Here is a 17,320-nt window from a genome sequence, read left to right as displayed (position 1 = left end):
CACGTGTTCTCAAACTTTGAACTTTTTCTCACCTGTTGCCCCTGCGCCGGCTCCAGTCGAGATTCCGCTACCGTTCTCAGCACATCTCGGTGCCTCATCCGCGTCGGTCTTCCGCAACGCATCAATTCGAACACACCCGTAATGTGTTGAGCTTCCACAATCGCAATCGACACATTATGGTGTCTCACCCATGTCGGCCTTCCGCGTTGCGACGGATCGTGCTCAACCAAAACGTGTCACCTTCACGCTGCCACGTGAACAGCCATCATTGCCACATCCCCTGGAGGCACACTTTCCTGGAATACTACAGCAACAACAGCTCGATTCAGGCAGCGCCCCGATGAACTCAACTCAACCTGTTCTTCTGAACATTCTACAATGCTTACCGACGCTGCTGCTGTTTAATCCCGACAGAGCAACAACCTGGTTCAAAACTGTGGGCGAAGTGTTTGACCATTACAAACTCGACAAGTCAACCAGGTTTCTGTGCCTCATCACCCACCTGCACAACCAGGAGAACTTGATTGCTGATCTAGTCGATGCCCCGGACTCATCTACCCGGTACACTCTAGCCAAAAAGACTGTTCTATGTCAGCTTGCACACTCAACTGAGGCAGCAATATGGCAAGTGCTCTACATCAAGCAACTAGGCAACGACAAACCTTCCCAGCTCTGGAGATGGCTACATGCCCTGGTCAGTGCCGATCTATTCTCTGACACAGCTCTCCTCGCCATCTCCTCACATCCACTTTGCACTGGCTCAAAGGTCTCCCGAACCTGTTGAGCAAAGAATGACAATTGCTGACAAGCTACATGATGCATCACTGCCCTATTTTGCCAACCACTGCCTACCTGACAAGTCTCAGGTTCAGGCTCATCATCCTGCACCTAGACGCGGCTGGGGCCATACTGTGCCAACCAGTCCGCTCGCTCCGGGAAGCAGTAAACAAGCAACTGGGACGTTACCGGCTCCACCCACGGTCATGCCCCCTCCTGCAACCGAACCTGCTGCAGCTACCAAACCTCGGCCACCACCACTGGCAACAAACGTTCCACAGGAAATGCAACCGCACTACCCGTACTGATACTTCCACACACAGTTTGGTGAGGCGGCACGGAACTGCAGACCACCCTGCTACTTCCCAAACGTCAATCGCAGGTAGGTCCCGGTATGGCCTCCTGCAACATGCCAGGCACCTCTCAGCACTCCATTCTGTTTGGGAATGACCGGATAATTGTGGATGACTTTACATTAAAGACATTTCGTCGGGATACCTTTTCCTAGTGGACACAGGCGCCGATGTTCCGCTGCTGCCTACATCCTTAGTGTCGTTGAACATCCGCCCTCATCATACTTCACTGCAAGCCGTGAATTCAACTAAACTACAATGCTCGGGTTCAACTTCCCATGTCGTCTCACTCTCCGCAAACTGCAAACTTGAGTGGACTTTTTAGTGTGCGAAATTGCCGAACTTATACAAGGCATTGACTTCTTGCGATACCACAAACTTTCACCAGACCTAGTGCAAGACACTGTGTTTCATCATCTGTCCAAGACTCACTTCCCCTGTGCTCCGTCGAGCAAACCCCCCCGTGACACACTGGTCTACGCTCATCTCATCTGTACATGCTCATCTCTGTTGATGATGTTACAAGAAACCATGCACAAGTGCCTTGTCGAGCTCGAACACGTCATTCGCCTACACAAGGAAAACTTCGAGCTCTCCCTCCGGCACGAAACACAGCTCCAGCTCTCCGATGTGAATTACAGACACTACAGCAAGGACAAAGCAAGGTCAGTAAGTGCGCCGAATCTGCTTGCAGTACCAGCAATTGAGCCTCCGTGTGTTTACCTCCCACTACCCCTCGCAATTGTGCTATAAAGACTGCCATAACATGTACTGACAGTTCCACAGGGCCACACCCTCCTAACATGGCAGTGTTTGACACTCGACCGGACACAAGTGCGCATCGGTTACATGTTCCCGAACTGATGGCAACTACCCGGCCCCTCGTGGACAGCACCTCAAACTTTGCAACTTCAGCTCCTGCATGCCGCCGTGCGACCGCCACTGACAACACAAACACTGCACTCACGCCAAGCATTTTGCCCGCGACCGTGCTGCCACAGGCCGTGCCCTCGGACAATGGACTCACGAGCTCTACCGGGCTCACCCAAACACGGTGCCACTGCTTTGGGCCGGCGGCCATCTTGTCGCGTTGACTCCTGGGACACCTTGCCGCCTCGGTTCCCTTCGGATCCGCCGAGTGGCTCCGAACACCACAACCACGCCTCGCCTGCCCCTCCCACCACACATTGTAAACAAACCGCCTCCCGTGCCGCCGGCAACATTTCCGTCGTCACCAATGGCACGGTTCACAATCTTTGCCTCACGCCAGGTGCCCCGATCTCCAGTAAACCATGTTGACTTTGTCCCGAGTACCTCTCCAACCTTAAAAATAAGATTTCTGAACTACTAAGCTTCGGCATCATTGAACCCTCTGCCAGTAGCTGGTCTACACCCATACATATGACACCCAAGAAAGACAGGTCCTGGCGCATGTGCGGAGACTACCAGCGACTGAACGCACGAAGAATTAAGGACACCTACCCCATACCCAACATTGCCGACTTAACGTATTCCCTCGCAGGTGCGACCACATTCTCTGTCACTGATTGCAAACGGGCCTACCACCAGATCCCCATGGCACCTGAAAACATCGAGAAGACAGCAATCACCATCCCGGTTGGGTTATTTCAGTTTTGATTCATGCCCTTCGGTCTGAAAAACGCAACCCAGACCTGGCAACGCTTCATCAACGAAGTGCTATTCGACCTAAAATTCTGCATTGCATATCTTGATGACATTCTTGTGTTCAGCTCCTCCAATGAGGACAACATTCGACACGTGCAAACTGTTATGAACACTCTCGCGGCAGCAGGCAGCAAGACCAACCAGGACAAATTGCAGCTACATCAACCCACTGTAACTTTTCTTGGTTTTCGGGTCTCTGCTGACGGCATTTCACCGCCCCCTGAGGAAGTACAAACAATACTAAACCTACCCAGACCTTCGTCATTCAAAGAGCTCCAGCGCTTTCTGGGGACCGTTAATTATTATCGCCAAATTCTACCTCGGGCTGAGGAGATTCAAGCTCCACTGATGGACGCCTTGGCAGGCACCAACACTTCTGGATCTCGACCCATTCCATGGACCCCTGCTATGACTGACTCTTTCACTGCTAAAGCTGCAAAGTACACAAGCACACTTCACCCCCCCTCGGCGCCTTTTCGATCCCTCCTGGGCGTTTCCAGCATATTCATATTGACATTGTCGGCCCTCTCTCCCACTCTAATGGCTTTGGTTATATTCTCTTGTCTATCGACCAAATAACTCGCTGGGTCGAGGCTGTCCCCATCTCCAATATTATGGCAGAAACTGTTGCTTGAGCTTTCGTCGAGTCACGGGTATCGTGTTTCGGATGTCCAGCTATCATCACGACTGACCAGGGCAGACAATTTGAGTCGGCCCTGTTCAACGGGATTTGTAACAATTGCGGCATCTGGCGCATCCATACCACAGCATATCACCCACAAAGTAACGGGCTAGTCGAGCGCTGGCACTGCACTTTCCAGGCTTTGATGCCACAACTCTCTATGGGCGGAAGCCCTTCCCCTTGTGCTACTCAGTATTCGTGCAATCTATAAGGAAGACCTCAAAGGCACAATAGCCGAGTTCGTATATGGCCAGAACATTGTTCTCCCTGGCGAACTTGTGAGCCCTTCCACTTCTCTCCCTCAGTCTGACTTACCTTCCTTTGTGGACCACGTCAGACGCCACTTCATCAACCTCCATATCCCTCCGCCCACCAGCCATTCCTGCCCTAATGTTCACGTCCTGAAATCTCTGGACAATTGTGAGTACGTCATGCTCCGAGATGACACTGTCCGTGCTCCCCTCCAACCTCCATATACCGGCCTGTACCGAGTCCTCCGCCGCTCAGCCAACACCTATGACATCCAGATGAAAGATTCAGCTGTTACAGTCTCTCTCAACGGACTTAAGCCTGCTCATGTTGAGCCTTCTTCTACCCCCCCTTCAGGCCACGACCACACCACTCACTGTTGTGGCTCACGACACTCCGACCACTCCCTCCACGTTGGACTTACACACTTAATCAAGTGACTTCTAGCTCCAATCATCGAGCTCTCCTCTGACCTAGCCCTCTATGCCGGTCTCACACACTCCGTCGAGTGGCTTCCAGCTCCAATTTTCGAGCTCTCCTCCGACCTCGCCATCTACTCCGGTCTCACGCACTCCATCGAGTGGCCACATGCTCCCCACGTCGAGCTTACCTACAATCACACCCTTGCTGCCAGCCCCTTCACTGGTCCCTTCGGCCTCTCCACTGTTGCCTGCCTCACCCTGTCGAGGTTTCTCATGCCCCCTCATCTTGAACGTGCCCTCGCTCGAGGTGTTTGTGCCTGTCCCCCTGGACATAATCCACGACATCTCAATAATACACTGTTCATCATGTGTTTCTCTTCATCCAGTTCTCATCATACAACCTCCGCCATTCCCTGCCACCTGGTGAAATGTGTTCCCCTTCCGCCCGACGTCGACCTAGACATGCTTCGTGTGTTCGCCACGCCCTCCGGAGACATCGTTGTCGTCGTTCCATTGCACTCGCAAACCGCCGGCCTAACTCTCGCCGTCCAGTATGACACCCGGCTCGCTTCAACGACTCCCAGATTCGGTGGCTGAACCTTCCTTCATGACATCTACCCACACAGCTCCTCGACGATGCTGTCGAGCTGACCATGGTCTGGCTCCCACGGACCACCCCTACCGACACCATAGTCACCCTCCCCCCTCCCCGGCCTCTCAAGAGTACTCCGTACTGCGTGGCTACGGGGCGGGGGGTGGGGGGTGGGGGGTGGGGGGGGGGGCTATGTGGCGCTGATGAAATCGACACCAACATTGATATGCATTCATCTTTGGGCTCTAAGCTTTATCTGTGGCTGTTCCGTCATGTTTAGTTCAATTCTTTGTGATCCTTGTATGTGTTAAGGTTATAAATGAACTACTGCTAAAGGGGTGTAATTACTGGTGCAACCAACTCGGTAATCCTCCTCACACTCAACAAAACACAGTATTTACATTAGCTTTCAAGCTCTTGCTCTTTCTGTAGTAATATTACACACATTTGCATACACACACAACCAGACACACAGATGCTCACAACCACAGTGACAGCAAGAGTGAGATGTGTTTGTAGTCTATCCCTGACATAAATCAGTCTGTATTTTGAGCACATTGTGAAGGAAACCAAGGAGAAATTTGGGAAGTGAATTGAAGTTCATAGAGAATATCTAAAAGCTTTGCAGTTTGATGATGAATTTGTAATTCTGTCAGAGATGGCTAAGGGCTTCGAAGAGCAGCAAAATGTAGCTGACAGTGTTTAGAAAAGAGATTATACAACGAATATCAATAACAAAGCAACAAGGGTAATAAAATGTAGTTGAATTAAATTAGGCAATGCTGAGGGTATTAGCTCAGGCACTGAGACAGTAAATGTAATAGATGAGTTTTGCTTTTTTGGCAGTAAAATAACCGGTGAAGACAAAAGTAGAGAAGATATAAAATGCAGTCTGGCAATACCAAGAAAAGCCTTTCTGAAAAATATGAATCTGTTAACATGTAATACAAATTTAAGTGTTACGAAATCATTTCTAAAGATATTTGCCTGGATGATAGCCTTGTGTGGAAGTGAAACATGGACAGTAGGCAATTTGGAACAAAAAGAATAGAAGCTTTTGAAATTTGGCACTATAGAAGAAGGCTGCAGTTTAGATGGATAGATCAAATAACAAATTAGAAAGTTCTGAATCAAAAAAAAAAAAAAAAAAAAAAAAAAAAAAAAAAAAAAAAAAAAAAAAAAAAAAAAATGTGGCATTGCATTGCTTGACTAAAAGGATTGGTTGAGAGGACTTATCCTGAGGCTTCACGGTGATGGAAGGAAGGAAGGAAGAGACAGAGAGAGAGAGAGAGAGAGACAGAGAGAGAGAGAGAAAGAGAGAGAGTGTATGTGTATGTAAGTGGGGGGGGGGGGGGGGGGAATAAACACTTTAGTGTGAGACCAAGATTCAGATGGTTGTAGGTTGTGGTAGTTATGCAGAGATGAAGATGCTTGCACAGGATAGACTATCATGGATAGCTGCATCAAACCAATCTTTCGTCTCAAGACAGCAACAACAAGAACAACAACAACAACAACAGTCCCTAATTTTCCATTTTACTGTGTGAGTGATGATAACAATTAATCACCATCAACTAAAAAAGTCTCCTCATCTATAAACACACAACTAAATTATATTATTGGCCAACTTTCTTGTAGGTAGAATTTATTTATGATGCAAAGTTAGATCTTGCATATGTCATAGCTAACTGACCGTAATAAAATATCTATGCATTGAAATTGTCATTCTTTCAGTTTTTTTCCTCGTTCCAGTTCTACATAAGTAAGAATGAACTCAACACACAAATATGTGACCACAATGAGTAAGGCAGCTTTCAGTTGGCAAACAGAAAATAATACTCTGTGACCGATCACTGTAGTTCATTTATTTTCCAAAATTTACACTGGAATAACTTACATGGAACATGTGTATGATAATCAGTAGAATGAAAGCAATGTGCTTGAAGAAGTTAATGTAAGTAGTCATTAGCAACAACTGATTACTGACAAAGTTACATGTGGCATACAGCTACTTGAATTCTGCAATATTTTTTGTCATCTTGAGTTTTTTTAAAAAAATAGAACTTAAAGCTAATCACTTGTAACAGTTAAGTTTTTGTAAATAATATCTCAAAATAACTGAAGAATCACACTCATTGGCAACACAAACTACAGTAGAATGAAGCAGCTAATAATATGTATTGTTCACTGGAAATTAAATAGTTTTTCTTTTTTATTTAAGGTGTGGGTGGGAAAGACACTTTGAACTGCAACAGAAAAAATATCTATATTAATTATTTGATTTCCTACATTTTTGGGTTCCAGATGCTTGTTACTGCATCTTTGTAGCACGGGTCCAGAGAAACGTATGCTTGCAAGAGGCAATGAGAAGGCAAACAACAAAATTAGTGTATTAGAAACAAAGTCACAACATGTCAGGTAAATTGTAGTACATTTTACAAGTGTTATCTGATCTAAGGTAATGAGTTGCTCTGCTACACCTTATTTCCTTTTTACACATTTAACTTTCCACCAGTTTCCATGTTTTCTTTGTAAGGAACCTTTGGTTACAAAGGTTCAGGATTTATCACTGGCCTCATTTGGCAGATGGATATCTTGTACCCAGTCCCACATCAAATATGTATTTCTTCTCTGTCTTCTTCAGTACCATTTGTGGCTTGATTTCTAGATTTATAAAGTAGCATCCCATCATTTGTTTCTATTTGCAGCACATCTGTTTACATAATTTTAACAAAGCTAAAGCTTTCACACAGCTAATATCTATGCTGTTCATACCAATAGGCATATTATTAGTCCTGACAAATAAATGAAGAGTAATAGATTACACATACATGTAATAAAGATGTAAATGAGCTGATGCAACTAAAACTGTTAAATTTTTAAATAGCTGTTTCTAAGAATATCAGAATTCTGACAAGAAGAACACATTGTGATAGCTAATACATGGGACGCTGGTACTAAATAAAACCATTTCCCCTTTACAAGCATTCTGTCTGAAAATTATATGGAAACTTTCTTTTCACTGCCCATCATCATCCTGCATCTCAGAATTTTAGAAGGAATAGTTTTGTCTCATTCATTTTAAGATAGTTCTTACTTTAGTGATGGCACAAGAAAAAAGACAGGGTAGTAGACCTACTTATTGTCAGACAAGCATTTAACCACCTCCAAGTTTCAGTTAAGTGAATTATTGACAAAGAAATTATCTAACTGTTAGGAAAAGTTCATAAATGTAGTATTGTAACTTTCCTTTCTCTTAATTAACTTCCATTCTTCTTTAATAGTCATGCTTACATTTCTCTTCACTTTGAAGTCCTTGCTCTCCTCTGGCTCTGTATAAGCTTTTTCCAATGTACCATGTTACTTCTTCCTTATCCAATGCTGCACTAACACTCACAGATTAATAATCACATATAATTCCTGGTTTCCTCATTTCTCTTTAGTCTGATTCATGGAAGTCATCTGAGTAGTAATACTTGGGAATTTTTTAGATTTATTTCTTTTCCTTCTTCTTCTCCTCTTTTTTTTAAGGAAAAAGAAGAACATGGCACACAACATTTTCTTTCACATCATCTCATTATCAAGAGTAGTGCCAGTATGATCCATACATATATACATTAGTACTTACGGCAGCTCACCAGGAAATGTTGGAATATATACTGTTACAGCAGATGGTGACACACGTTTGACATTCATGGAAATAACACAGTGCCACATGTCAGTGCTTGGATTATATTTCTCTACTGTATTGAGTTCATGCACACTATCACTGCCACCCACACAATAAATTCGATTGTGGAAAACTGTTATTCCAAAATACGCTCGGGGTATTTGCATTGGCTTCAGGACACACCATGTGTCTGTTGATGTGTCATACCTGAAATCATAAAATACTTAACATCAAAATAATATTGTAAATGCATCTTATTGACTACAAAAAATTTATGGAATGAAGGTAATAAATCACCAAAGAGTCAAGGGGTTAAGTTCCAATTGACCTATAAACGAGACTGAGAACTTTGGTAGCTTTTTGGATGAATCTTCTTTCAGAGCTACATGCACACATATTTGTACACCTTATTGCAACACTATTCTGGCTAACTGCATTTTGCTGGCACTGCAGTTTGTTGGGCCAGGGTAGTCACACAGGTGTGTGTATGGGGGAGAGAGGAGCAGGGGAGCAGGGGGGAGGGAGAGACGGGGGAGGGAGAGAGGGGGGAGGGAGAGGGGGGGAGGTAGAGAGACTGAAATACTGAAACGAAGAGAGTAGTAGAAAGGATAGGATGACTGGAGATAATAATAAGGCAGTTAACGGATCATGCCCATGTTGTAGCACCATCTGTTTTATATTCAGACACATAGTGAGCTTATGGTTTTTAGGTGTATATGATGCCACACTTGATGTTTGGGTCAAAGAACTTGTAATAGTGATGCTGAAAGTGAAATTACAGTGAAACATGGTTCAACAGCGCATTTTGCATTGCGGAGCTATATGTTTCTATGTAGCATTTAATTCATCACAATCCTAAAAAGGTACAGAAAATGATTACTGATGCCTTTTCATGTGAATATATATGTGTGGTTATTAAATATATCTAAATACCTTTTGTTAAATAAAATCTGACAGGCTTAAAATGAATGTAAGGACAATCTGAGACACATTCAGTGAACTTTAAAGTAAAATACTATCAACTGATTTTAAAAAATGTATGATTTTTTTGTTATTATCTAAAGTCAATAAACTGATCAAAATCAGCTGTACTGTCACTCATTGATCATACTGGCACCAAAATGGAGTAGGACACACAGATGGTGAAAATCCTAATTCTTTTTTCCTGAAATTGTTCCCTTGTCGAAGAGCATACTATGGTTCCTCCTTTCAATCATCACATGAATGTTGAAATGACAGACACTGAGTTTACCAATATTATGAAATGGATAGATTGCTACTCAACATAGAGACGACACATTGAGTTGCAGGCAGGCACAATGAAATGATGTTACATATAAGCTTTTGGCCACGCATCTTTCAGAAAAGAGAAATGCACACACATTCATGCAAGGAAGCACATGCCACACACACAAGGCCACTACCTCCAGCCACTTAGCCAGACTGCAACAAAAACACACTGAACGAAGTACCAGTCCAGAGCAGGACAGGGAAAGGAGTAGGATTGCAGGGTATGGGTGGAGAAAGAGGAACCAGCACTGCCTGGCGAAGCATGCAGGAACAAGGGGTGGTAGGATAGGGCTGACAGGCACAGCATCAGGAGGCTATGGGGGGAGGGCGAGGAGGGGGAAAAAGCAGGGAGTGGAGAGAATAGTAGCAGTGAATGGGAAAAGACCAGTGGATGAGCCGGCAGAGAGCAGCACTCAATGAGGATGAGTAGAGGAAAATATGAGGAGGTGACAGGACAGAGGGGGCAGAAACAGTTGGGTGGAGGAAGTGGGGATAGTAGGTTACCATAGGTTGAGGTTGGAGTGATTTCAGAAGCGGAGAATGTGTTGTAAGGATCTGCACAGTTTAGAAAAGCTGATGGTCGAGGGGGGGGATCCAGATGGCCCGAGTTGTGAAGCAGCCATTTAAGTCAAGTATGTTATGTACAGCTGTATGTTGTGCCGCAGGGTGGCCCACTATCATCATACCCTGAAATTAGGGACATTCTACCCCAAGATCATATTCCTGTGGAAGACCCAGGTGCAAGACCTGCCCAATCCACTCAATCATATTCCTGTGGAAGACCGAGGTGCAAGACCTGCCCAGTCCACTCAGGACTTCCTATTCCAGTCCTGTTACTGGCTTATCCTGCTGCATCAGAGGCTGAACTACCTATGAAAGCAGCAATGTTATACACCAGCTCTGCTGCAGTCATTGTTCAGATTTTTATATTGGTATGACTACAAATCAGCTGCCCAACAGGATGAATGGTCATCACCAAACTATGGCCAAGAGCAAAGTGGATCACCCTGTGCCTTAACATGCAGCTGTAAATAACATACTTGATTTTAAGGGCTGCTTCAGAACCCGGGCCATCTGCATCTCCTCTGCCACCAGCTTCTCTGAACTTAGCAGATGGGAGTTATTCTTAAAACACATTCTCCAGTCCCAAAAAGATCCTGGCCTCAACCTACAGTAACCTACTGTCCTCACATCCTCTACCCAGTTGTTTCTGCCCCATGTTCCTGTCGTCTCCTCACTATTCACCTCTCATACCCTCATTACCTGCTGCTCCCAGCCAGCACAGCCACTGGTCTTTTCCCCTTCTTTGCTCTTCTCCTTTCCTCTCACTGTTTTTCCTCCTCCTATCTCTCTCCCCAACAGCCTCCTGAAGCTGTATTGTCAGCCCTATCTTGTCACCTCTAGTCCCTGTATGTTGTACTAGACAGTGATGGTTTCTCTTCCCTCGCCCATATCCTGTTGTCCCTCCCTCTTTCTCACCCCGCTCTGGATTGTTGCTCCCATTCAAAGCCTTTCTATTGCAGTTTCAAAGCATTTCTATTGCAGTCTGGTCAGATTGGCCAGAGGTAGTGACCACATGTTGTGAGATGTGCTTGCTTGGGTGAATGTGTGTCCATTTCTCTTTTCTGAAGAAGGCTTGGCTGAAAGCTTATATGTAACATTCTTTTTATCACTCCTGTCTGCAACTCATCTTTATGGTGCATTGGAAAGTATCCTTTATATAATATTGTTGATATTCCAATATGTACTTTCCATTGTTAGATATTGATATGAGAGAAGGTAGAATAGAAAATCAGTTGGAATCACCATAAAGAGGAAAGTTATTTTATTTGAAGGGGCACTTAAATTACTATGTAGAGATTAGGTGCAAAATTTGCTCCTCTACTAACAGAAGCTTATCGTAGGTCACAGGAGAAATGGCACATATTCAAGGAGATTCACTGATCAAATGTGAATGTGTTCCAGTATAGGCCTAAATCAGCGACACCAACGTGTTGTTTAAAAATGGAACACACACTATTCTTACATATTATAACCTTTCTGGAGACAGCAAGTCCCCTTTGTAGGACACGACATGGAATCCACAAGCAGAAACATTTAGAAACTAAGATTATTTTGCTTATCTATGAGAGCCACAAAGCAATAAACAACGGTAAAAAGTGCATTATGTTATTAGCAGATGGATATGATGTATCTAGGAAAGTTTTAGTGGAATGCAAGAACACATGCAGAGACTCAACACTTGGTGCAAGGACTGCAAGTTTACCCTTTACTGTTTGATTACACCATTGAGACCAATCACTGAAATCAATGACAACCATAAAATATATTCAGAACACACATCCAGAGCAGTTTAAAGTTTTATGTTTTTAGGTTATCACTTATTTGACTAATTGATCAGTATAGCATGGACAGTTAAGCTGTGATTAAAATCAACTTCATTATGATGCAAAGGAATTACTGACATTGGATGAAAGTGGGAATTGACTGAAATCAATGTGGAAAGCTGAAAATTTGTGATCAACCAGAATTCGAATCCAGTCTCGTATTGGGACTTTCACAAAGATAAGACCCATGGGACAGATGTCTGGGAGCAAAAGTGATATAGGGATGAACAAAAATATGGCTTAGGTTTATTGGTCAATGGAACAAAACTGTAAGAGGAGTGGTAAAGATGGCAGGGAGGATATTCTTCATTTCAGGTGACATATGAACATCACATCTGCATTGAAGAGTGGTTATCTTTTTGCAGTGGACTGAAAACCTCTCCGAGGCCTGTGCAGACTGTCTACCATGCCTTATCTCACACAATAGCCTGCCACAAAATAGGAACCCCCTTGTCACTCTCATTAATGAAAAGAGGAACACCTGAACCTTGTTCTCCACCAATTCTTTGACTACACACCTCTCATCATGTTCCTTGCTTTCAGTGTCGAATATTGTGAGAAGTGGTAGTACCCTTCAAAATAAGAGTCTAGTAAACATGGGCTCTACAATGCATAACTTAAGAGCTATGAGCACTTCTTTATCTTCAACACCATGTAACATGTCTCTTCTACTGCAAACATTTTTCTTTCCATATTTTGGGAGGAGGTAGTATGGACCAAAACAAGGAAAAAATATCCAATAAACATAGGCTCTAAATGTATACCTTGAGAGCTATGAACACTTGTGCAATAGAAAAGATGTTTTTCACAGGAGCAAAGGTCGACATATGTTCATAGTTCTTAATGCATGCACATTAGAGCCCATGTATACTACTTATTCCCAAAATATTGAAAGGAAAGAGCTTGCAGTAGAAGAGATTTGTTTCACAGTTTCCAAGATGAAAAAGCGTTCATAGCTCTTAAGGTATGCATTTTAGAGTCCATAATTATTGGACCTTTTTTCTTGTTTTGGTGGATATTACCATCTCAAAATATTGAACACATTTTAAACACCCTGTTTACATTGTAAATCAGACGAAAAGACAAAGAAATCACTATTTTAATAGCATTGGGTTTTTCAAAATTAATATCAGGGCTTTGAGGCATTGTACCATTTATTACATCCAACTTGTAATTAAACTGAGCATTACATCAAATGGAAGAGTAAGTCGAACAGTTTTTCATAAAAGTGCTCAATGTGAGTATCATCCATCACATGGGACACACTGAGCCAATAAGCAAGTTCTTCCAAACCTTCATCAGTGTGTTTGTAATAATTGTTGCAAAAACTGCTTTAATCCCGTGTCTTAAGTCAGATAGATCAGCTGTTAGCAGAGGCACATACACAAGATCCTTTATGAACCCTGAAAGGTAAAAATAGTACAGCATCAGATCAGGTGAACATGAGGGCCACATGAAATGAGTTCTGTCCTCCGGGCCATTGTGGCCAAGCCAGTGGTCGGGTACAATGTCATTTAACAAGTGGCATACTGAGTTATGCCAGTGAGACAGCACACCATCTTCCTGTAAAATAAAATTCTGTGGTTCAGATTCTCCAAGTCAAGGAAAGAGATGTAGTCCTAGCACATCAAGGTAAGAAACACCAGTTACTGTTGCGTCACCAAAAAAGATAGGCTCATAAACTTCCCGCCAGGATACAGCACAAAAACATCCAATTTAGGAGTTCTCATTGCAATTGTACCAACTTGTGGCAATTTTGCTGACCTCCAGAAAGAAATGTAAATGTGAGTTCACATTTCCACTTAGGTTATGATGATTCATCACTGAAGATGACAAGATCCAAAAAAATCTTCATTGTCATGCAGCTATATTTTGTTTGTAAAGTTGGCATGCAAACCACAGTATGTATGCTTTAGAGCTTGTAACAAGTACAAATGGTAAGGACATAGTTGTAAGCATCTCCTTAAAAATCTCGATACTGATGTCACTGGAATTTCTAATTCACAACTAGCCTTCTGAACTGATGTCTTGGGGCTATGCGATAAAGACTCTCACTCATTCAACATGTTCTTCAGTCACTCTAGGTCATCTCACACTTTTTATTTATTTATTTATTTATCTTTTGTTCCGGTTATCCATGTTGTGACAGTATCACAGGATATGGAACGTGTCAATTTTACAAGCTTTTGGCCAGAATTTATGGTAATACATAAAACAAAACAAAATCAGTAAACAGTAACTTAGGTCCCACTACAAAAAAAATACATTTTAGAAATAGACAGAGATTACAAAACAAAAAACAGTAAACAGTAACTTAGGTCCCACTACAAAAATACATTTTAGAGAGAGATAAAGATTACAAAATAATAAGTGTTACAGAGAAATAAATATTGCAAAATATATGTTTACAATAAAAATATTCGGTATTACAAATACAAATTTGGGCATACATTTGCAATTTACAACACAAGAGATGTTAAACACTGTAGTTCAGGAACTCTTCTAATGTATCAAATTAACCTTGCAATAGGAACTGCCTTAAGGTTTTTTTAAACAGGAGATCATCATCTACCAAACACTTAATTCTTGAAGGGAGGGCATTAAAAATCTTACAGCCACTGAAATGGACTCCTTTCTGCACCATACTTAGATTTGGCTGTTCATAGTGGATATCATGTTTCCTTCTAGTATTGTGACTGTGATATGCACTATTCAGCTTAAAGATGGATTTTTCTTTCCTTATGAAGCACATCAATGAGAATATATATTGCGCAGTGGATGTAAGTATTTCAAGCTTCTTAAAAAGATCCCTGCATGTGGCTCTAGGATGGACTCCACATATGATCCTTATGGCTCTTTTTTGTACACACAGTACTTTTTTAGCCAGTGGCTGATTTCCCCAAAATATAATTCCAAATGCCATAATTGCATGAAAGTAACCATAATACGCTGACTTCATGGTTTCCATATTTCTATAAGAAGAAACAATGCGCAATGCATATGTTGCTGAACTTAGTCTTTTGCACAGATCCACGATGTGGTTGGACCAATTCAGTTTGCTATCAATATGCAAGCCTAGGTATTTTGAGGAATCTACCCTGGTTACTGTCTGCTCACCTACCTTTACAAATATTTCCTCACCTTTGGATGTTTTGTGGAACTGAATGTAGTTTGTTTTACAGTAATTTAAAATAAGACCATTAATGTTGAACCAGTTCACCGTTTCATTTAAAACCTTATTTGCCGTTACCTCAAGCTTATCTTCCGAATTATCAATAAGTAGTGTAGTGTCATCCGCAAAAATGGTGAATCTACAATATTCCGTAGAGAGAGGAAGATCATTTATAAATATAATAAAAAGTAGGGGGCCCAGAACTGAGCCCTGCGGTACTCCACATGTAATGGTACCCCATTCTGAAGGTATTGGGACACCATCTTGACTATCTACTACAACTTTTTGTTTTCTGTTTGACAGATATGAGTCGAGCCATTTCCCTGCTGCGCCACTTATACCGAGATGTGCAGCTTTTCGTAAAAGAATTTGGTGATTTACACAGTCAAATGCTTTTGTTAGGTCACAAAATATGCCAATCACTTTCAGTTTTTTGTTGATAGATTCCAAGAGTTTGCCAGTAAATGCAAATATTGTATCTTCTGTTGACAAACCTTTCTGAAATCCAAACTGGCTTTTGCTGAAGCTATTGTGTTCACTGAGATGCTTAACTATCCTGGCATGCATTAGTTTCTCTAAAACTTTTGAAAAGCTTGTCAGTAGTGATATTGGCCTATAGTTAGTAGTATCCGTCTTATCCCCCTTCTTATACAGCAGTTTTACAACTGCATACTTAAGCCTCTCAGGAACTATTCCTTGCTTAAGTGACGCATCAAAAATGTGGCAAAGGACTTTACTTACATGGCTGGAGCAGTATTTTAATACTTTGTTAGAAATGTTGTCAATTCCAGCAGAGTTTTTACTTTTCAGGGATTTAATAACTCTTTCAATTTCTTGAACAGTGACTATTTTTACCTTCATGTGTTGCACTAAACCAGGTACTCTAGCTTTCAAAAGATTGATGGCTTGCTTCATGGACCCTTGTAAACCTATTTTTTCTGTTACTGTTAAAAAATTGTAGTTGAATGTGTCTGCAACTGTTTTTGGATCGCTAACAAGATTACCCTCACTTTTGATTTGGATATTTTCACTACAAACTGCATTTTTCCCTGTTTCCTTCTTTACAAATTTCCAGATAGTTTTTACTTTATTGCTCGAATTGTCAATTTCTGCCTTCAAGCACATGTTCTTTGCTGCCTGAATTGTCTTATTCAGAACTTTATTGTAGATTTTATAGTGTGTAAACCTACTGTTATCATTTGAACTCCTGGCTGCAGCATATAGTTCTCTTCTTGTTTTACAAGAGATTTTGATGCCTTTAGTAATCCAAGGCTTGTTTCCAGATTTGAACAGGTTTTCTCTCACTGATTTTTTAGGAAATGCTTCTTCAAAAAGGCTTGTAACTTCATTGATAAATATATTAAATTTTGAATTAACATCAACTGTAGCATATACAGGAGACCAGTCCACAAGCCGTAATTGCTGATTAAAGGTTTCAGTGGTGTGTCTGTTTATAGTCCTAAATGTTTTCCAAATGAAATTTTCTTTTCTATGTACATTCATTTGGTTTAGAGTGAGGAATTGCCCTTCATGATCAGAGAGCCCATTTATAATATTTTTCATGGTTAAATTATTGCAAATATCCTTATCTACAAATACATTATCTATTAAAGTGCTAGAGCTGGCAGTTACTCTAGTTGGAGTGTCCACCACTGGTACTAAACTGTAACAGTACATTAAATGTTCAAAATCTGTCTTGTTTCTATTTTCTGTTAAAAGGTCCACATTGAAGTCACCCATAACAATGATAGATTTAGTTTTTCTACATAGGTGGGCCAGAAGTGATTCAGTTTGTCTTAGAAATACATTTAGATTTCCAGCAGGTGCCCTGTAAACAGCCAGAACAACAGTTGCACTTTCTGCTGTTAACTCAATGCCACACACCTCAAAATGTTGTTCATCACAGTATTTGCTTAAATCTAGGGATTTATACACTATACTATTTTTTATAAATATTGCAACACCACCTTTTTCCATAAAAGATCTACAGTAATGAGTAGCTAAACTAAAGTTCTCAATCTGTATCATGTGGATCCCATT

At 41.9% G+C, this 17,320-nt stretch overlaps 1 protein-coding gene across 4 annotated transcripts in view; it reads right to left on the bottom strand.

Moving 5' to 3' along the window:
- LOC124787998 (kelch-like protein 28) overlaps positions 1 to 17,320 on the bottom strand; it is a 224,062-nt gene that overhangs the window by 61,256 nt on the left and 145,486 nt on the right. For 2 of the 4 annotated variants that reach the window (XM_047255040.1, XM_047255038.1), the window contains exon 10: positions 8,390 to 8,638. In XM_047255040.1, coding sequence (XP_047110996.1) covers positions 8,390 to 8,638 — 249 coding nt within the window. Of the gene's footprint in view, positions 1 to 6,613; positions 8,281 to 8,389; positions 8,639 to 17,320 lie in introns of those variants that run through there. The other 2 variants (XM_047255037.1, XM_047255039.1) reach the window with 2 other exon arrangements.

This window comes from Schistocerca piceifrons, chromosome 3 (assembly GCF_021461385.2).
Source record: "Schistocerca piceifrons isolate TAMUIC-IGC-003096 chromosome 3, iqSchPice1.1, whole genome shotgun sequence".
Lineage (NCBI taxonomy): Eukaryota > Metazoa > Arthropoda > Insecta > Orthoptera > Acrididae > Schistocerca > Schistocerca piceifrons.
This window is presented reverse-complemented; position numbering and strand designations above follow the sequence as displayed.